Source organism: Echinococcus granulosus (genome assembly GCF_000524195.1).
Source record: "Echinococcus granulosus chromosome Unknown EG_S00131, whole genome shotgun sequence".
In the NCBI taxonomy this organism is placed as follows: Eukaryota; Metazoa; Platyhelminthes; class Cestoda; order Cyclophyllidea; family Taeniidae; genus Echinococcus; species Echinococcus granulosus.
In genome coordinates this window covers 37512-59083 of record NW_020170511.1, presented here as the reverse complement: position 1 = coordinate 59083, position 21572 = coordinate 37512, and the positions used below count along the sequence as shown (strand labels likewise).

The window sequence follows — 21572 nt, the reverse complement described above, 5'->3', positions numbered from 1 at the left end:
CATCCTCCATAAGCGGCTACAGTGACTTATGGTTAATACTTAAAACTGCGGCCGATTACCCCTTTTTCATCCATTTTTGGTGGAAAAAAAGGACTTAAATCTTAATCCAAAGCCATTTTGGGTCGAAAAATGGGAAAAATATTGTTTGATCTGAAAAGTAGGAGATTTTTTAAGTTTCTAACAGAATGATCCCATTTCTTATTTAAAACGCTAGAAAGAGATAAACAAGCTGGGAATACTGGAAAAATGTGATTGTGATACCTTTGAGGGCACTTTTAAATACATTTCTTTTATTACTCAGCTAGTTTATGATGGGGGAAACATTGAGTCCTTTCGGATTAGTGCACTAGGATAAAAACAAGTTTAGGGTTATGAGTTTGCAAAGTTGCACGATGCTGTAATAATTAAACACAAAGTAAATCATCTACCATGCTGAAATTTTCTCACGGATTTGTACATTATGTGTATGGAATGCTCCATTTATAATTACATGTCGAGGATAAAAAAGGAGTGATTGAGGGCATTTTTAGTAATTTAAAAATTTGGACGGGTAAAAAGAGACGTTCTGCTTTACTGCACTCATGAATTTATTGTCAAGCGTAGCAGAAATTGGGAGATTATAAAGTAAAAGGGACAAGGCTGTTTTGCTAAAAGCCAAATAAAGAGCGGTTTTCTATTTGTTTGAGTGCTTAAAGTAAGTTGCAGCTATGCGTTTGATGCTTCGTATATGTGTTTTCTATGCGTTCTTTTTCCCACTACTGAATCCCTAAATGAGCTCTGCATTATGCCATTGAAAACAAGTCCTTTCGTAAGCAAGCGAGATGTTGTGGAAAGAAAGGAGAATGACAAAGGAGTCCAATCTCGGAAAAATAATGTCATCTCTAAATCCATTGCTGACACTTCGATACGAAGGTGGAAATACAACTAACTTTCACCCTACTACCAAATCATCGGAGTAGCTAAAAGGCGAGGAGGTATGTTTTGTACATATGGAATGAGGATGCCATAGATATCCCATTTTAACCTACTAATTTGATTAAATAGTCTCCTGGACTGCAGTCCTACCAAAGATCTAATTCTTCCTACTACAAACAACTTAGTTTTAAAATTGGTCAGATACCTGTCGGTTGCGTAATGGCAAAGGTTGAAGCTAAAAAAAGAATTTTTTTGCGTTACAAAGATTTTTCCACGCTCCAAAAACCAGTCATTATTTTTCCTTAAATAGTCAGATTTTTTTATATTCTTTACGGCAAGCATTTGCTATTAATTAGACATGTCATATATCATATTCAGGCACAAATATGAAAATCAGGTCATCGCATATACGTGGCGCTGATATCGAACATATCAACCGAGGCAAAGTATCTGTTGATGCTAACGGCGGTATCTTGATTTATTCAGCTCAATTCCTCTTAAATCAACGCCTGTTGACTCACCTCAACATTGGGTCATCTCGTACTTGCGTCGGTGGTTTCAATGGATCTGTGTTGATGTAAATGATTTTGCCAGTGGATCGGGAAAGATGATTTACAGAGATGTCCGCGTCGACCAAGTCCTTCCTACGACGTGATGGCAATGGTGAGGGGGATTTCTCACGACGCTCACGTCGACCCTCCTCCCAACACCAAGCTTGTTGCTCCTCTAACCAATTTTGCTGCTGACCGATTATGGAACCTGGTCGGCAGATACGGATCCATGCTATTGCCTCGGGTGCCGTAAAATGGTAATGCCTCATCAGGTAGCAACCTATCAATGTTCCCGTTCGACCCAGACCAGCTGAAGGAGCACACAAAATTACTTAGGACGGATTTCGTTATCACGCTCGAATGATTGAATTTAATACCAGAACAAAATAATTTAAAATCCTTTGTGAACATTCTGCGCTGATTTGTGTCGTCTCACATTACTCGATTTCTGAGCCAAACATTGTTCATTAGCTGCAGCAATGAGAAGCTGTCAAACTTCTACAAGTTTGTAGACTCCCTCTTTTTTAATTTTATCCAACTGCACTTCATAGAGCCTTATTTAAACGGTAAAGCACCTTTAATTTGGTATTTTAAAATTTCCTCATGGCCAGGTTTTATTATTTGTTTATAAGAACGCTGTTTGCTCTCGAATTTGTACACGAATTTTGGTACATGGAATGTTAAAAATAGAATAACTGACCGGTAGGTAAAACTAAAAACCTCTGGCGCACCTCTACACCTATATACATGGATTTGGAATCACAAAAATAGAGTCTAGAAGAAGTAGGTTATGATCGAATTCCCCAAAATGAACTTTCACTGCAAACAAGATGCATTCGGTTGCATTTGGAAAGTGGTCGTAATAATACAATAACCGATCTGGCTATTTTGAGAACTTAAAAAGTGGTAGATTTATGAACATTTTGCAGCCATTTTTATGACTACGTCAAAAATAAGCTAGTAAAAGTGCCTTTATACGTTACCACTTTTGTTAAATCGAAAAGATGTCTTAGGGTTGTTCCACTGTTTTTACGACTGCAAACAGTAGACCAAAATACTCGCAGAAAATCCCTAGAAGCAACTTAAGGGACGCATTCTTCAAGCTCATCTGATTTTCTCATTAAGTCTTCTCCTATTTCATTAGAAAATATTTGAGACTTTGGCCTGTGTACGGTAAGTGCAATTGGGGAGAAAGAAACAGCGTCCTACTACCCTACAGCTAGTGAACGCCATACGCTCTTGATGCTGTGCTGATAAGATTCCGTAGAAATTTTATAGGCGAACAGAGCGGATTTAATAATCTCCAAAATGGTTGTATTCAACCCAAATGCATAAACGTTTCGTGAAAAACTTTCACATGACTGAATTTTTTACAGTATTAAGACTAGCTAAGAAGGGCTTGCGTATTAAAGGCAAAAAAAATAGCGGGATGAGCTCCTCACATTGGACTTGTTGTTACCTAAAACAATAGCACCTTGTAAAAAGAGCTTAAAGCTATCAAGTTTGATAGCTAAAGTGCTAAAAACTAATTCCATCCCCAGAGGAACTCGGCAAAAATTGCTCAATTTTTCAGTGAGAAAAAAGGACACAAAATAGGCAAAATAGTCACTGAAATTTAAGCTAATCACTTCGAAGAAATTGTACTTCCCCTTGGATGTTTTCAATAACTTTACATCAAAAGATGCCAGATCATGTTAAAAAAAGTGTTTGGAAATTTCAAACGATCTTATGGCTGCGGTGAATTAGTGTGAGGATATCTAATACCCTCGTGGTGCCTTTTGACAGACTCGTTAACACCCATTCTTCTCTTATTGGCAGTTTCAAATTTTCTCCCTCCTCGAGGTTTTACATACATTTAGGCTTCCTCAGACGTCTACATCTCCAATATCGCCCACAGATAAATTTGTAAGGGAAAAATTTTATCATGTTGGGCAAAAGATCATGCTTTCAACGCCACCTTCCCATTCCGCTTCTTTGCTTGCTACTGCCTTCATTTCAAGGTAGCTTATTACTTTCCAAAACCGCATATGATGTCACGGTCTTTAAAGAAGGGAAGAAGTTTTAGTATCACCCCGTAAATTGTAAAGCATGCTTAATTTTTATAGTTTGTTTAGTGTTTCCACTTTTTCTGGATGCAATTTGGGGTAATTTTTCATTGTTCTCCCATGGTAACAATTTGTGGGTAAAATTACATCCTAGGGTTTTCAATCGGTCATTAGCTAAAGTTTAGATTAGTAAAACAATAAAAGCGGAACCAGCACTCCTTCTGTGAGTTTCAGAATGGGTGTTTAGGGACAAATTTTTGTTTTTTTTTTGCAACTCTTTCAAAATGGTATAGTTACTGCAAATATTTGTGCATGGGTGAACACGCTGTGGTTTAAATTGCCTCTTTAAGCTTTAGTTGCTCTGACAAAAACTTCCGTCTCTCCAGATAATTTTGGCATTTAACTCCAAACAAGTAACTTGGTTTAAACAACACTTCTATGTGGTTCTTTTTTTGAAGAAGAAAATTAGATTGACTAGTAACCCCCCCTACATAGCAGTGAATTTTTGACTGCTAAAACAGACAAGATTAGAATTATTTACGTAGAAGTGATTAGCATTTTATAAGTACATCTCTTCAATCCGTCAGCAAATGGTAAAGATACGTAAAAAATATTTTCCAACAGTTGTTATTATCTAAGTTCCTCACCGAAGTACGAATATAAGCGGACGAATGCACGTGGGTTTGCCTTAAACTTCAAAACAAAGTTCACAAGTAAAATGCACTTCAATTGGTAATGCTATCTCATTTCTTTCCTTTACATTTCACTCGTTTTACCCACATAGTATTAACGTAATGATCTCTTTAAAATCTGCTTCAGATCCAACCTTACCTACCTTTAATGTAATCAACTTATCCCATTCCATAAGGTGGTTAATTTCCAACATCATTATTAGCACTGGGATAAACAAAGGACTCATTAATGGCCCAAACTGCTTCCTTCAAATCTTGCCCAAAATTTATCCCACCAGTTAGACCAACTAAAAGGCGATGACAGACGAGGCAGCAATTCACTTCCAAACTTGACAATGCTACTCCAAAGAAGTGGTCACACAAACTGAGAATGCTTGAGGAGATCAAGGACCTTCCTGTGTTAGAGATTACAGACAAAGCATTATAAAAGTATTTAATCAATTTAGATGTAGATAGAATCTAGAATAGTAAAAAGCTGAATCGCTAATATGCCAGGAAAGTTCACCGATTTCAAAATGCCCTTAAACCCTTCCACCTAACCTTAACCTCGCACTCGCAAAGAAATGCACATGCAATGAGCGTTTTAAAGTACAGCTAAGGGAAGTCGGGTAGTAATTTACGAGTCTATGATGGCACATCTGACTTAATGTTCTTAATTTTTTTTAAAAAAGCAAGGCTGCAGGTAAGACCCTCCACATATTCCCACTTAAGTAGAGTCACACTTCATCTTAGGGTAGTTTTGAAGCTAGATTCCTCAAATTTGGATAGAATAAGTACCTCATTAATTGAATTTTATGCTAACTTTAAAATCAGTCGTTTAAAGTAACCTGGACTCAAGTCCACCATCTTTTTAGAAAAGTCTTTCTAAATGAGACTTTTAAGATGCTGTGAATATCGCCAATAGTGCGGCAGAAGTTCAGATCGAGTGAGGCAGTTCCAAACAAAAAATTCTTAATTTTGCGGTTTTCTCAAAGTTTACGTTCCCTATTCTTATACAGTGGTATTACCTAGGTACATCAGTGCCCATTTTTTCTACGAATTGATAGTATTAAGTCATTCTAAACTGGATATTTCATGTTCGTTTTAATCGACCATAGTTTATGTACTTGGGACTTATATCCTACGATCAGTGTCTAAAACCCTTTTGGCTGCCTTGTACCGCCTACTTAATGAGCGTATTTATAGAATCCTATGTCGTGCATGCATTTAATATGTCTGTCGCTTTGCTTGGTAGTAAACATATAAAAGTAACTTGGATGAAATCGCAGCTTTCGATTTCCCAGTTCTTAGACCTCCAGAACTTTGCATTGATGAAAATGTTCCCGAAAAAAAATAGGGTGCGACTTGCCAAACTTTGACATTGTAGAATATGTTAAAAGCTTAATCTAGGCCATTTCTACCTTTTCAGGTGCATTTTAAGCGGTTTTAATAGATGCTCAGCGCTCAGGAGTTTTCTCTAGTAAAAAATATTAAGTGGTACAGAAGCCCCGCCTAGCCTCAAATATATAATAAAGTTTATTGAAAAACCCAGTTCATAGTCGCGCTCGGCTTTTTTGACCAACCAAATTTTTTTAAAAGGAGCCTTTGTCCGTTGTCTACTTTAGTTATTTCTAAATCAAAAGATCAGATAAATGTTGACGCTTTAAAGTAGTCAGGAATGACGAATTACCTGCCTATTTCCAAAAAAATGTTCCAAGGTTACCATCGCGTTTAATAAACCTTAAAGGGGTAACGACAAAGCAGTGGACTCGGTGGGAGAAAGTAGTTTTCTTCAAATGATACAGGAATAGATAAAAACAAGGCTCCAAATGTCCCCGCTTTTTAAAGCTTTGGTAAAAAAATTGTTTCGAATACCCAAAGCTGGTTTGACACCTACGAAAGCTAACCTAGACACAAATAGACTAATCTGATAAACGGCGTAGGAAATATTGCAAAAGTTCACAAAAAGGAATGAATTTTTTGTGCTATGATGATGTTTCCTTCACTTCTAAGGCAGTAAGTTATTGGAAAAAACTTTGGGTTTTTGAAATTCGAAGCTGTTTGCAAAATCTTTCGTTCAATCATTGCAGTCAAGAAAGATTGACAAAATCTTCATCGACCAGGTTCCGTTTATTCCTGAAGGAATGCTAATCGCGCATAATTTAAAAACGCCTCAACTTTGCTACATCCCATTCTTTTGTAAATATGCTTTCCTTGTCTTAGAAAACTGGCATTTTAGGACTAAGAGAAATGTTCCTTTAGGAGCGAAAAGCTGACATTGTTGCATAAGTCTACAATGCCTTTAAGTTAAGCCATTTTAAAGCTGATGCTGCACTTTATCACTACACCATAAAACCTAAAATCTATATTTCAGAAATGGCACGACGTTTGGGGGATTAATAACTGCCAAAATACGTACTCCAGCCATTCAAAACCTCTGCACAATTTAAAGACTACATTACCTTTGCAATGAACAGCGATGGCTCCCGGAGCACTTTCGCATATGTCAAGAAATTGCAGAGTAATGGCCTTGGTGGGTACAGTACCATCAGGAAAGAAGAGATCGTGATGAGCGATACCGGCTCGAGTGAATCGATTTGACTCGTACATCTTCTGATTCAGACGAATCACGTTGGTGACATTGTTCTTTCGAAAGTACGGCAGATAAAACTCTGGTGCGTGCATAAGATAGCCTGGAATCAGATCACATGAGCGGAATGAATGAGAGGAAGCAGGCCTGTTTACTTCTGCCAAACCCGGTTTCATGTGGCTACAAAATGTTTCTTACTAGATAACTCTTAGAAAAAAATAGCAATAAATTGTAAGGAAATTTGTCAATAAGCTGTTTTATTAAAAATAACCAAATAAGGTTTTCAAAAGTTCATGCACTGATTAAAAACTCCAAAATCAGATCATAAATAACTGTAGTTAAAAAACCATTGAAAATGCTTTTCTATTTAAGGTATCATAAGATCTTTTGTGACAAGTTCAGAGGAGCTCCCTGATGAGCAGTGGTTAGATTGAACTGGGAGGACTCGTACATGTGACTCAAACAAACCGCGTTAGGAGCATTGTTCTTTGGCAAGTAAAGTAAGTTGTAAAACCTCTCACACGATTTGGACCATATATAAGAAGCCTTACCATTATCAATCATTGTTCGTGTATGAGGCCCAGAGAATGCGATGAATTTATTCGGTACAATCCAGCTAAGATCACCATTTTCTACTTTCTGTAAAAACATGAAAAGATTGCCGTGGATGAGTAAAATGAACATTTAGTTAGGATGATGTTGTGGAAAACCCACTTCATTATACTCGTAGTCTTCCAGGTCGAAATTGTCGAAATCTAGGAAGCCCAAGCGAACGGCCTAAAAGGAGAATGATTAGGTACGATGGTATTAATTCGGATCCATTGCGTAAGGATAAAGCCTTTGCAAAGTGTGTCCACCTTTGGATCGAGTTTTAACCCAAGCAATCTTATGTGCATTGCCTAGCCCTTAAGTTTTAATGTATTCTATTTTGTTAAAAATTAGTTTCTTCTGTCCTGCGTCGAAAGCATCTCCTCTGTGGTGATGACAAAGTAATATCATGGGTCAAAATTGAGTTAAGCGACGTAGATCATAAAGTGGAGACACAAAAATTGTGCAACTATTCATAATTAAGTATGAAAAGTGATTGTTTTGGTAAGAATTGGCTCTTTTGTACGATTTTGGAGAGAATAACCAAACCTGCAATAGACGTGACAATACCCAGGCTTGCTGCTTTGAATTCTTCAGAATCCTATGTTAGAAGATTCATTCCGAAAATTAAACAGCAGCTATGACAGTAATACCATAAGCAAACAACAGTTACTTAATTTTCCTACCTAACAACACGGACTCTTCAATCACTACATTTACTATCACCATTCCGGTGCAATAAGTGCTTATACTAAAGGTCTCTGTAGAGGCATACACCTTACAGCGGCTTCAGAGAAGACTCGGTCTTGTCATTGCCCACTACATCCATACCGGATGCATTTTCTTGATAATAATACATAATTTTTGCAAAAGTTTTCATTGATTAAAAACGAGTAGTTTGCATTTATGTCAATACAACTCAGATTTTCATATCTTTTTAGAATCCTAGGAAGTGGTAAACTTTAAAAATTTCCGGTTTGGCTAACTAAGATAAATGTTTTATTTTGATGCATTAGCTACAAACTCCACTATATTTATTTGAGGAGCAAACTATCTTCTAATTTAGGACTCCTCCTTATTTTCTCACAGCCACTGACTGCCTGTAAAGCCATTTCTAAGTGTCTTGCATCAAAAACATTTCTCTAACACTGAAAATGTAGAACCATGCCGTGAGCATGATTGCTATTGTGGTTGTCACTGTTTGTGCTTTATTTAGCAACGACTTTTGAATTTGTAGATCCATGCGAATTTATGCATGAAAACTGATCCATTCTACAAATCATTGTCTATGTATGCCAAATTTGAATAGGTTAAACAAGGAAAAGTACTCAGTGGATTAAAGTATTTTAGGGTAAATAAATAGCCTCATCATACCAATGAAATTTATTTACAAAAACTATAGGCTTTGCAGCAGTTCTGCGAGCATAAAATTAACAAAATGATACAATTACGTTTGCATGTGAAATTTTGGCCTCTTAAATGCATCACATTCAGTGACGTAATTGGCGAATCTTCCTTAGTGGAAAATGCTAAAACTAACTTTAGGCTTCCTAAGGCTAAAACAAAAATTAGTAGGAACATCACGTGAATCCAAGCAACTGAATGAACGACCGAATTTTCTTTTTCCCACTGGTCTGCAGAAGACGTGGGCATGACTTCACCCGTGGCCTTGACTGGCAGTAGGACTGCCCTCAGGCCTACGAATCACAAGAACAAGGGCGAAATTTCCATGAATGGATTGTTTTCATTAATGTAGCTTTGTTATCAACCTCCTCTTCACAAAATGGTTCTTCCTTCTTTAGTGGCAAAAAGTTGATATCGGATGCATTCATCTATGCCATTACCAACCTCGTTTAGGTGGGACATTTACATCTGTGATTTTTTTTGTACTGTTTGTAAATTATAAAGTATATGGAATGGTGGGTTGATAACACGGTGCAGTAATTTTTTATGAAATCAGAAAGATGCCAGACATTTGGCTAGTTTTCACTGAACAGTAATTACTTAAAAACTGCGCAATGGATTATTTGTATATGAATAGTTGTAAAACTAGCCTCTCAAAAAACCAACTTTGTCTAAAGATAAACCTTAGAAAGGGGGAAAACAATGGAGACAAGGTATAACCTAGGTAACGAGGCTAAGAGCTGGCTGAAAACAACTTTATCGTATCCTAAAACACTGCTTTTATAAGCTTTTATATCCTGTTTAAAGTAGAATTTGGATGAAAATGTCAAAAAATCGGAAATTTTCGAGAAATCTCAAACAAACAAATGAAGTACTTGAGTTACTGGCATCATACAAAAGTGGTGCCATAGCCTCAGTGTCTGGGTCAGATACTGGAAAAAAATGACCTGTGCTCACTGGACTACTTTGTGATAAGAAATTGTGCCACGTAGTATGTTGTAAGTAGATCGGTTGAGTTGGAAACAATAAGGTACTTCTCAAGCAGCAGTTACATTAGTCAGTTTGGTAGTACTGATGTCACATTAAAAATGAAGCATTCAATTGGTGGTGGTCAATTTCCTTCTCACTTTCTGCCTCAAGTTTTTGTATAAGGGTGTGCGTACGCAACTCCAAGACCTAAAATTTCATGTTTCGGTGTAACCGACTACGCGTTTTCCTGTGAACAGTAGACACATGAAGCGCCAATTAATTGAATAAATATTAGCAATAAAAAATAGGCGAAGTATTACAAAAATGCTCTGACGGCTGTTTGCCATTAAAGCATAAATGCAAAGGTCATACCTTTGAAAAAGTTGCATTTAATATGGGTAACCAGAATTATGCTCATGTGATCAGGTTAGGGACATAAGACTAACTGGTAGAATGAGAACGAAGCAAAGTAAAGCACTCCAAACCAATGGCTGGGCAATGCTAAAATCCTGGTGCTTTGTTGCGGGTCTTAAATTTAGACATAAAATACAAAATTCTATCTCTTTGCCTGTTGAGTACTCAGGATGTGTTCCACCAAATGCAAAATTAGAGGGACCATTGTTGACAGATCAAGTATGAAAATACAAATGTCACCAAATCATTTTTTAAGTGCTAAAAGGAAGGTTTGTAAAATTAGAGTTCTGTAAATTTAGGAAGTTATCCCAAGGAACAAAAAAGAACGCGAATAAGTGAATGGAGATTTTCTTTCATTTTGATGACGCACAAGAGTCGTTTGTAGTGAGAATGTATGAGGATGCGGGAAAAAAAGCAACGTCACTGTTATAGAGTGAAGATGGGAATTTGGAGGGTCAATAAGCCACAGGATGTGAAATTCGGTAGTATTAAATGCCACTGCATTTGATTCCCCTAGATGTTAAAGTTTGTCCTCAAAAAAGGTCTTTTCCATTCCTACTATGTCATAAATCATGAACACCATTAGCTATGTAGATTACCGCTGAGGTGTAATTTTATCCTCTTTTAGGACTTATGATCACCTAAGGTCAGGTAATCAACACATAAAAACTATTTAGGTGAATAAAATATTCAATGATTTTTGTTCCCCTTCAATATTTAGTCTTTCCATGCTAAAATAAATTTACTTTAAACTAATGTTTAGATAACGGCCCTTTTTTGCTATTGAAAAAGCGCTTTATAGTGTAATCTGGAGGCATTGCACCTACCCTCCTCCTGACCTTCTTTCTCCAAAAAGAGGCTGACGCACAGAATAGACCTCATGCGGAAAAATATCCTGAATGAAACACTTTTCTACGCAATTTGCCTCGTAGATGATGCGGAATTAAACAATGCCAACTACGTCTGTACCACCCACGATTAATGGTTCACGACGGTCCAAGCAGAAGGGTCGCCATGACTTTTTGCTTCGCAGGTTGGATGCCTTATTACGTCTTCAGGGCTTACCCAGAGTTTCATCATGTAGAAGTACTCACCTACTTAGGTGTACGAAAATCTTCGCTCGTCAGGAAATGCAGCCATATTTTAGAAAAGGACTTCAGTAGAATTGCTACATTTTGCTACCCTTCATATTCGCCATTTTAAAATATTTTGGCGTTAAAATATGATGCGCTTTTAATTAAACGCCTTAATTAATTCTCATTCTTAATTCATCCATTTGATCTGCAATGTAGGGTGAAAAGGAGGCCTACCGCCCTTCTCGACCCATTTTTGTCACTGAAAGATTTGTGTTTAAATATATAATTTTAACCAAGAACGTCTTTTAATGATCTGGTTGTTAGGTTCAACTTTCACTTATTAACATGGGTGGTTTCTTTAAAAACTGCTTATAATTGTAGTAATACATGCATTCAAAAGGTCAGATTAGGCATCAAAAGGAACTTGTTCAAACGTTTACTTTGTTAAAGAGTTACACGTTGAAGTGTTTACTTCAAAGCAATTGCACTAACTTATCGGCGAAAGTAATGGCGTAGAAGAGGGGAGGCATAAGGAGAACAATTTATAACAAAAAGCACCAGTCTTGTTTGTGAATTAGCCAATTTTATCCCCATTTTCGCTAAACCCGTTAGCAGTCAGATGCTTGCCAAATGAAGAATTGGGGGCTATGGATATGATTTACTTTTACTGATGGAAGACAGCCAATATGCTTTAACCGAGCCGAATATTTGTCATTCAGAAGGGATGTCAACGCAGCTGACCACTGAGTTATCAGTGACACCTGTAAACTTAGGGGAAGCGTTTACTTCGCTACATAGCAAGTGACATAAAATAACCTTTATAAACCAGAAAGGTCTCAGAAATGGATTTATCTTGTTTGTGCAAAGTTACACCTTAGACTTTACAAATGGATATTTCTTTTTATTCAAATAGTACAATAAGTAGTAAGTTAAGCGCAAAACTAAAACTTATTGAGATTAAAGGAAATGAGTTGTCATAAAAACAAAGTGGGACCAAATATACGCCTTTTCCACGGAATAACGTAGTTTTTCTATACGAAGTTTGGACATTTAGTCTCGAATGTCGGTAAAAGCAAAGTTGCGAATAAAGCATTCCTTTTGTAGTGAAAGCCTAAAAATTCTTCAGGAGAAAAAGTAAATCTATAAAACAATAATATGGGTGGCTGATTTCATTACCCGATTTCATGTTAATTTCATGTCAACATGCATAATTTTTTATTTTACCGAGAAGTGAGGATAGCAAACAGACCTTTTGTACGGCTCGAAGACAGTCTAGTAGATTGAGATCGTAGTAGGAAGGTCCCGAACTGGCGTCTCTGAAATGCATATAATGCATAAGACGTCAACTTTTTTCTTTAAAAAAATACACGATTTACGTCGCATTACTGATTTTGCTACTAATTATTGCCCAATTACTGTGTTTGTTTCTGCCTGATAAAATAATGTCCAAATCAGCCAGCCATGTGACTTGAAGGTTTCTTTGATGGACTTATGGTCCCAAATTGTGACAAAATTTTACTTATGCACATGGAAAATCTATTCTTTACTAAGCCTGTTTAGCTATTACTCTTTTGCTAGTTAAATGACCTTTTTTATACTCATTTGTTTATAAAAACCATGTTTACACAGTAAACTGTTTACAAAAATATAAGTTTAACAAAATTATTTTAAAAGCTTGAAAATTTAGTGTAATTGAACCGGTTAGACGCTCAACACATTCAAATCATGCTCGATTTGATGTGGTGGTCTTCAAATAAGACAATATGCCCCTTAAAAAATGCACATTTGGTGAATGTAGTCAAAATTCCTAAAGAAAATGGCATTTTACAGTGAATTAAACATTTCATGTGTACAAACGCTTTATCAAACTAATTAAGAAAGTAGTTTATTTTGTGCATTGGTGTCTGCAATGTTTTACGCGAGTAAATGAGAATCCTGCGATCCACGAGAAGCAATGACGACGCAAAATTATGCAGCAATTTTATTTAATGAGTCTGGCATTATGCTGCAATATGCAACTGTTGAATTTATGGCCGCTTAAGTACAGCTTAGGTAATTCACTTTGATATCACACCAGAATTATGCACCCATTATGTAAAAATACTTTCTTATCACCAAATAAGCAAATGTATGTATTTTGAATACACAGACTATAAGTGGTAGTGGGAAATGTTTCCTCGAAGATGTGTGCATACTGGAAAGGCATATTGCGAAAATCCTGGATACAACACGATTTGCATCGTGGCAAGCTAATGCAAGCTGCTTCTCCCTTCTTAGTCCAACTCTGATAATAAATAAGATAGTCCACACTAACAGCCGCATTCCTACTTCCTCCCAAAAGTGAAATTTTTTGAAATTGAATTCTTTTTTATATCATTAATCCTGTCAGTACAAAGGACAAATCTGTTTAATAATAACTTCTCGGGAAAAACTGTGCTACAATGTGTAATGCGGGGTCTTCTCATCGACTAAAAATGACTGGTTTTAGACTAGTGAAGGAAGGAATAGACAGACATACTGGGCCACTATCCATCTATAAAGGAGTAAACCAACCAAATAAATAGTTGAGGGAGCTATGAAAAATATACATATTTGTGAACAATGAGTGTCTCTAGGTTAGCTTCTTACATGAGGCATTTGGCATCTGTTGTGCTTTTTTAACCAACAGAAATGCTTACGTGCATGCTGGGTGCCGTACTACTTTTTATGGCCTCCTTATGTGTTTTTTTTATCTCATAAAAGCATTAATATCTCCTCCCAAAGGATCGATCCAACGCCAAATCCCATAACTCCACTATAAACATTTGGAATTTCAAATCAAATTTTTTTTACAAATAACTTGGATTAGGTGTTTGAGTGTGTGTTTGAGTAAAAAAGAGAAAAGTGGAACTCAAGTTATTATGTGACCTTTAACCTTAGTGGAATCTCACAGTGCAAATTTAAATACAGGTTGGTCTTAATTTTGGGATCTCGTACTTAAGCTAGACCTACCACATTTGGTTGAGCGGCAGAAATAGTGTTATATCGTTTGGCGAGTCTTTTCAGACCTCTTTTTTTGCTTTCAAAGAGCAGGGGGGAGAGAGTTTCCTACTTTCTTATTCCTGGTGCTGAACTGTCCTGTGCCTAGCTGCCCTTTAAACAATATAAAACTATTTACCATTGGTCCCTCTCAGAAGAATAAGTTTTGAGCATTTTTTTGAATAATAAGTGCAAAAAGATTTTATCTAATGATTGAATGTTCTGAAGGGTAGCTAAGCTGATTAGCGATTAAAATTTATGTCTCTAGTTGGCTTTGTAAAAGGCAAAGGGAATTTTAAATCTTTCTCTATATATGAGGATGCAATTGTGGTAGTAGCTGTGACATTGGAAAACTCACAACTGCACTCATATAGTATTGACCTAAATTTAATTAGTAATATCTCATCTACACCCATAGAAACATGCGGAAAGCAAGAGTCATAGTGACGAGTGAATGAAGCGCTTAATGAATTTGTTTGTGCGCCTGAGTTTAGGTTCATTTGTGTGCCACAGAAAATAATTAGATTTTTTACTCGTTTGCACAAAGCCAATGGCGTTTAGTTAAACTTGTGACGCACATTAACCTATACTGGGAAGTTCGCAATGATAAACGTGCTCAGCAAGAGGTTAATGAATGGGCTATTTAAATCCAAAACAACCGTGAGTTGTCATACCTCCTTCATATATTCTGTGCATAATTTGAATTCATAGTTTGTGCAGATAAGGTATAATTGGATAATGAGTTGGTTATAGGCGCAACAAACAAGGTGATTGGTGGGGGTTGTGCTTCGTTTTGAGTTGATTTGACTTTCCCATATCTTTTAAGTATTTATCATCCAAGATTTTCTGTACTAAAACGTGTTATTCCAAAGCCATTTCCTAGCTTCATAACAAGGAGGACCGGGCCCACACAAAAGGAAGGATTACTATGATCGTGCAGCAAAATCCGACCAGCGGTTACCCATCAACCAAATAATTCTATTAACTTAACGATAATTTGAATGACTGTGATGCCGACGGCATGTCTGATCTGGGTATGTGGGGACAAACCTATGCTAGAAATCTATCTTGACAATTTCCTACATCAGTGCCAAAAGAACTAGGCAAAGTTATTCCATTTCATCAAGGTTTTCTTGAGCAAACTTTAGTACTATAGCGGGTGAACAATGGGATTCACTTTATTCCTCCAAAAGCCTTACCTCAATAGATAATGAATGTATTTACAACGTGCCATTTTTGGGTCGTTGTAAAGTAGGGTGTCGAAAATGATTTACGAGCAATAAAAAGTCTCCAAGCGTGTGAAGATAAAACGCAAATAACTAATTAAGAAAGCTCCTAAGAGTTTTTTTTACCCAATAAACTGATGGTAAAACGCTTTTGGAAACTCAAGTTAGCATTATATAATATAACCTACCGATAAGGAATAAATGTCCGATACTTGTCAAACAAAAGATATTTATAGGCCTCATCAGCCAAGCGATTAAGGTAAATGATCTGGTAGCATCCGACAAGAAAGGCAGCATTGGTGCGCTTTGTGATTTCTGTAGATGTGCAATGAACAATTCTATTGTTTGAGAGAGCAGAAGCCTTTAATTTCTTGTTCACCTTCCGGCAGTACCGATAGATTTGGGCAAGATTAAAGGGTCCAAAATCGTCATAGAATCTTAAAAACAAGGTTTATATACGAATAAAGGCAGAGGACCAACTTTTCGTAGACAAGTGCATCATCGATGGAGAAAATGTGGACGTTGGTAGAAGAAGGCGGAACCCCGTTGCTGATTGCAAAGTAAAACCGGTCTGTAAGGTGCAAAATCAAAAATGTGTAATCAAGCTATAAAGTCTAGAAGCGTGTCTACAAAACAAGTGTAGTTTTGCAAACTAGCTACTATTTTTACCATATTGATTGTAGGTAATTAAATATGTTAGTAATGGTTATAAAATGCAACATAAAAAACAGGAATGCATAGGTTAGAAGAAGGAAAAACTAAGCACACAAAAAGTTTAAAGATTAAGAAGTGTACACTAACATAATTATACATATCAATTGCTAAGAACACATAACTTTTCTATGCAGGGCAAAATAAGATCTGCCCTACTTCAAAAATGCAAAAATAAATCAAAAAATTAGGAAAACATGTACGAAACTTAAAAAGTCACTCGTAAAACACAAACCAGAATACGTTTACAACACAAATAAGGGAAAAAAATTATAAAGTCGAGGGAGGAAGCACTTGTGTTGCAAAAGATGCTACCTTTTATAATGCATGAAAGGCTTTCGAAAATGCCCAGGCCATGATCGTTTACCCTCTCCTTGTTTTTCATCCCATTCGAGGGAGATACAAATGTGGATTTTTGGGTCAGCGGTGGGAGAGGACAGCGTTGCCATAAGTTACCAAGGTCTTAATTAAAAAAATTACTCTTGAAGTAGTTGCACATTTTTGGGCAGAAATGTCACCTATTTAAAACCAAAGCATTTAAGTTTTATTAACTTTTGATTACGAAAATCATTACTTCATGTAAAGTGCCTAGAGTTATACCAATAATGCACTTACTCAACTCCGACAAAATCAACAATTTTTGACAGCTATTTAATAAAGACATTAATAGCCTTAGTTAACAAACCAGAGCATGAGTTTCCTAGAAGCTGCGTCAGCAAAATAATGCATTCCATTGGTTTCAATCTGTCAATTCGCATTTAGTGGCTTTACATTGAAATAAAATAGGCTGTTGTTTGTTTTGCTCCACCTAAGGAAATTAATGATATTGCCGAAAAAAAGAATTAGCCACACTAATTCAAGACTTTGTGCTTGTATTTTTCTGCTAGGCATTAGTCACTTGAGCCAAATTATTTCTTTTAAATAACCATGACCTCGATTATTTTGAATGCAGTTTTGGCCACGCGTTTACAAAGCTAGATACCCTAGCATTCACATGTTTCAATTCCGCTCAATAGCATCACCTTTAGGAAACCCTAGTTGCCTTCTTTTGTTGTAATGATATGTATGCTCACATGTACCGTCCCGAGACTCCCTGAGGACGAAAGAAGACAAAATACTCGGGCAGGATATGTGTTCAGCGCAGAGAAGGTGTCTGGGCCATTGGCATGGCCCAAAAGGCCAGCCCACCCAGCGAGGTACAAGGGGGCTGATCCGAAGTACAAAAGTGGCGCCTCACCACTACTGAGGGATAAACCACTATTGTATTACACACACGGTCCTTTAACGTTGGTCGATCTTGTGTAATTCGATTGCTTGGCAGATTGGCAAAAACCTCGCTAAAGTCGTGAGCTATAGCCTTGTCTTTAAAAATTTTTGATATTTTGTTTTAAATATTATTTGTCCCACAGTAGATTTAGCAGTTTCTTATTTACCATACCCCTTTTCTAAAATCACTTTTGTACCCCAAATGAAGCGGAGTGCTGCATTGGCTTTGCGCGTTTAGGAAATATTAAGGTCATGGTTTATACTGTTTGCCATAATCATCAGCCTTCTCAACGTTTGTACATCCCCTAAGAATGCATTACTTTAAAGCTTTCATAGCCCTAATTCGTTAAAATAATAGGCAATAGGAAGTGGTAATGGGGTGGAAATGGAGCTGGGTTGGATTTCGTAGGAACCGAAGATCATTAAAGTGAGTAAATGGGAAGACTGCAGAGGATGAAGTGTTTGAGTAGCTCAGCTTATATTTTAAGTGAAATAGCAAGCCTACCAAATGCTAGTACGAGAAATGATGAGAATACTACGACGAATTGAGGTACAAAGGGTGGGTCCCCTCACCACGCATTATGGCATCGTTGCTACGCTATTGGGTTTCCACCATAATTTTTTCAGCCAAAATTAGGGAAACAAGAATTTTTCCTAAGTTTTACTAATTTTAAAAATTAAAGTTGTTAAACGAATCTAAAAGGCTGGGCTTAATGAGGTGGATTTGTAGATTTAGATTAAATGAAGGAACCTAGGAAACAAACCCAAAATTAGGTGACCCCAAATCAGTATGCCACGCTTTACTCAGATTCTTACTGATATGCATAAATACGAGTTCCATCACAAATAAGTTGCGGTATAGAAGGCCATTACTTGACGAAGTCTATTTGGCATCCAGGTTCTTTAAAGCTACTTCACACATTGGTCGAGTGTGGGCGCCTTGCCTGACTGCGCAGCTTGCCGACCACACGATGGATGCGGTATGGTGGGTTTCTAGCGTTTTATTGTTTTTAGACCGGTTTTCCCACCAGATTCCATCGTAAGAAGGCCCTACAACAGTTTCGGAAGGCCAAATTCGCCGCAAAACAGGCTGCGAAAGTCGCGTCTGTTAACCCCGAACGACCTGGGTAGGCTATTCAGCTTTTTCTTAATTTGCATAGTTTTATTGAGAAGGATGAAGATGAAGTCGTCACACAGGAGATTATCCGTCAAAATGTCGACTTGGGTTCTGCCTCAAAAGTATTTGTTATTTACATTGAATGTATCATGTAGCAATTCGAACTTACCCTTGACTCAAGCCCGTGTTCCATAGATTACTCTAGAAACGGAAGGTAAATTTTACATTCTCGTAGATGGGATCATGACTAATAGATATCTTGCTATTTGTGGGAAGCGTGGTCATCTTGCAGCTTTCGACTGGATGACCAAGCGTCTCTTGTTCGAGATTAACGTGAATGAGGAGTGTCGCGATGTTAAGTAACTGTGGCTTTGAATCTTAACATTATATTTTTTGAAGATTCCTTCACCAAGAGACTTTCATTTCGGTGGCTCAAAAGGGGTACACGTACGTGTACGATAATCAGGGTATCGAGTTGCATTGTCTCAAGCGTATGGCAGGCATTCGGCGACTCGAATTTCTGCCCTACCACTTCATCTTGGTCGCGATGGCTGACAATGGATTTATGTACTATTTAGACGCTTCAATTGGCGAGATTGTGGCCTCTTATCCCACTTATATGGGATCGCTCAGCGTTGCTTGTCAGAACCCAAGCAATGCTTCCATTTTAACAGGTCACCCCAGTGGCACTGTTTCGGTGTGGATTCCAACTGAAAAGACGCCCGTAGTGAAGATGCTCTGCCACAAATCGGGTGTCAAATCTATTGCTGTTAACCGCACTGGGCAGTAAGCACGGTTCAAATTGTTTTTTTTGACTCTGTTGGGTTTTTTGTCTGTAAGATTAACCGTTTTGGAGCTGATTTTGCAGGTATCTTGCTACCTGCGGTCTGGATAGGTACTTGAAGATATGGGACCTCAGAAGCACTCACAACTGCTTGGCTGAAATCACTCTCGCGACACCTGCGGTTGCAATGGATTTCAGTCAAACGGGTCTTCTCGCTCTTGGATCATCAATCACTGTCCAGGTTAGCTCCATTACTCTGCGATCTTAATGCATAGTTTAAAGCCATTTGTAGTTGCATAAAAGGTGAAAAGTATGGACTCGGTTATGAGGTAGGCTTACAGCCTAGAAGTTGTATTGAGCAGTAGCGCAATGAGTGAATGAGTTGAAATCTCGAGTGACTACTGATTGTCAATTAATTTGTACTGCTTATAACCCTGCTGTTTTCTCCTATCTTCTTAGCAGTTCTGATGGAAATTATATCAATGCATTAGAACGGTATGATTGAACAGTTGTTCAGACATGTAGAGGCTCTGCTCCGGACTTGAGTGACGTTCAATTTTGGTTTTCATGTACGAATATACATGTCGTACCCGTTTATGCGACAATTGGTTAGGTTTCAGTAGGTCAATTCGTAATGGGAGGAGAATTGTTTGAACATTGGACGTCCCTTATTTTTCACAACTTTGAGAGGCGCTTCGACTAGCAGTAGTGGTTCCCATGCTGTGTTCTACCTTTATTCGGTATTTTATTGTGACGATTTGGCCACTGCTTCGATAGTTATCACGCCAGCTCGGCGACTGCGAAAAGTACGTCATTGTTCCATGTCAGTACATCATCGCACTGCTTCGCAAGGATTACCAGTTCCCATTTTCGGACTTTCGATCTGGCTGGTTCGTTACCTTTTTGCAGTAATTCCTTGGGATTTTCTTCCTTATAAGAGTGGTTGAGTTGAACGTTTCAGTAAATGAGTTTCTATTCACCGCAGGACCGTTTCAACTTGACGATTATCCTATCCTCCTTCCTTTTGGTCAATAATAACTAGCAGATAAGGCTATTTTAACGTGACTAGCTTCTTAGTGGTAGTCTCGAGACGCAAAACCACTTCCTTCGCTCTTACGTCTGAGTTTTTAATCCCGGCGGTGCGTGCGCTTACGGGCATAAGACTCGGACGTTTGAGACTGAAGGAAGGCTATCTCAAACTTGCCGGTGGCCTAGGAATGAGATCAGATCTGTTGCCCTACCCATTCCTGTTTTAGTTTATGGGCCATTCCACGGCGTCCAGGCGGTCATGGGCAAATAATCTCTTCCACTTCCTCTTTTTGGGTACTATATTCACGTTTTACTGTCTTAGGTTCTAAAGGATCCAGCTACCAGCACTGAGGTGGCTTTTCAGGCAGCAGCGCAGCAGCACGTGGACGTAGAGGTGGGTCTAGTCCACCGCCGAGTGCTGCGCAGCGCCTACCTAACACATAATTGCAGGCGACCGGTGCATAGCGTGGCTTTCTGTCCCTTTGAGGACGTCCTCGGTGTGGCCACCGCCGGGGGCTTCCATTCCCTTCTGTGTCCCGGCGCCGGAGAGCCCAACTTTGACGCACTAGAGGAGAACCCTTTCGCCAATCGGCGCTATCGTCAGGAACGAGAGGTTCGGCGCCTGCTCGATAAGGTAGGATACATCTCGCCACTCGTCCTTTTCCTCGCTCATTTCTGCCTCGGTTAAATTCCTCCTCTTTCTTATAAGTTATAACCCCTTTCTAGTGTTTTTCTTTGTTTTCATTTCTTGTGTAGATACCGTACACGATGATATCGGTGGACTCGATGTTGAACAAAGTTCGGCGCCAGGATATTGAGGAGGAGTGGAATAAGAAATGCAAAGCTCTTGTGAGATTATTTCTATGCTCGCAATTCTACTTCGGAAAGCTTTGCTCACTCATTTTTTTCCTGACAGTTGGGTGAGATACCGAAGGTACCGATGCCGAAGGTGAATCGGAATAAGATGAAAGGCCGCTCGAAGGCCCAGAATATTGAAAAGAGAAAGCAAGTACTGCGCTTCAATCGGAAGCAGTTTGAGGTCTCAACACTGATGCGTGAGAAGGCGGCGCGGCGCGACAAGGAGAAAGTGGCGGCAGCCGAGATGGGGAATCTGCCCAGCGACGCCTTGGTGGCCAAGCGGAGAATGAAGAAGCGTACAAACTCGGCTTTGGACGTCCTCATTCCCAAGAAACACTAG

At 38.2% G+C, this 21572-nt stretch overlaps 2 protein-coding genes across 2 annotated transcripts; one reads left to right on the top strand and one right to left on the bottom strand. All coding sequences in view use genetic code 11, as the record gives it.

Annotated features, from left to right (window-relative positions):
* Nucleotides 1–101: 101 nt before the first annotated feature.
* Nucleotides 102–6948, bottom strand: EGR_09086 (Dual specificity protein phosphatase CDC14B; the record flags this gene model as incomplete). Its single annotated transcript, XM_024498335.1, has 3 exons — nucleotides 102–150; nucleotides 1437–1776; nucleotides 6645–6948. 3 exons carry the CDS (start codon nucleotides 6946–6948, stop codon nucleotides 102–104), a joined length of 693 nt encoding a protein of 230 aa, XP_024347244.1.
* An 11467-nt stretch (nucleotides 6949–18415) lies between these two features.
* EGR_09085 (WD repeat-containing protein 46) lies at nucleotides 18416–21572 on the top strand (the record flags this gene model as incomplete). Its single annotated transcript, XM_024498334.1, has 9 exons — nucleotides 18416–18424; nucleotides 18459–18571; nucleotides 18605–18683; nucleotides 18757–18920; nucleotides 18961–19347; nucleotides 19430–19586; nucleotides 20697–21008; nucleotides 21131–21223; nucleotides 21291–21572. 9 exons carry the CDS (start codon nucleotides 18416–18418, stop codon nucleotides 21570–21572), a joined length of 1596 nt encoding a protein of 531 aa, XP_024347243.1.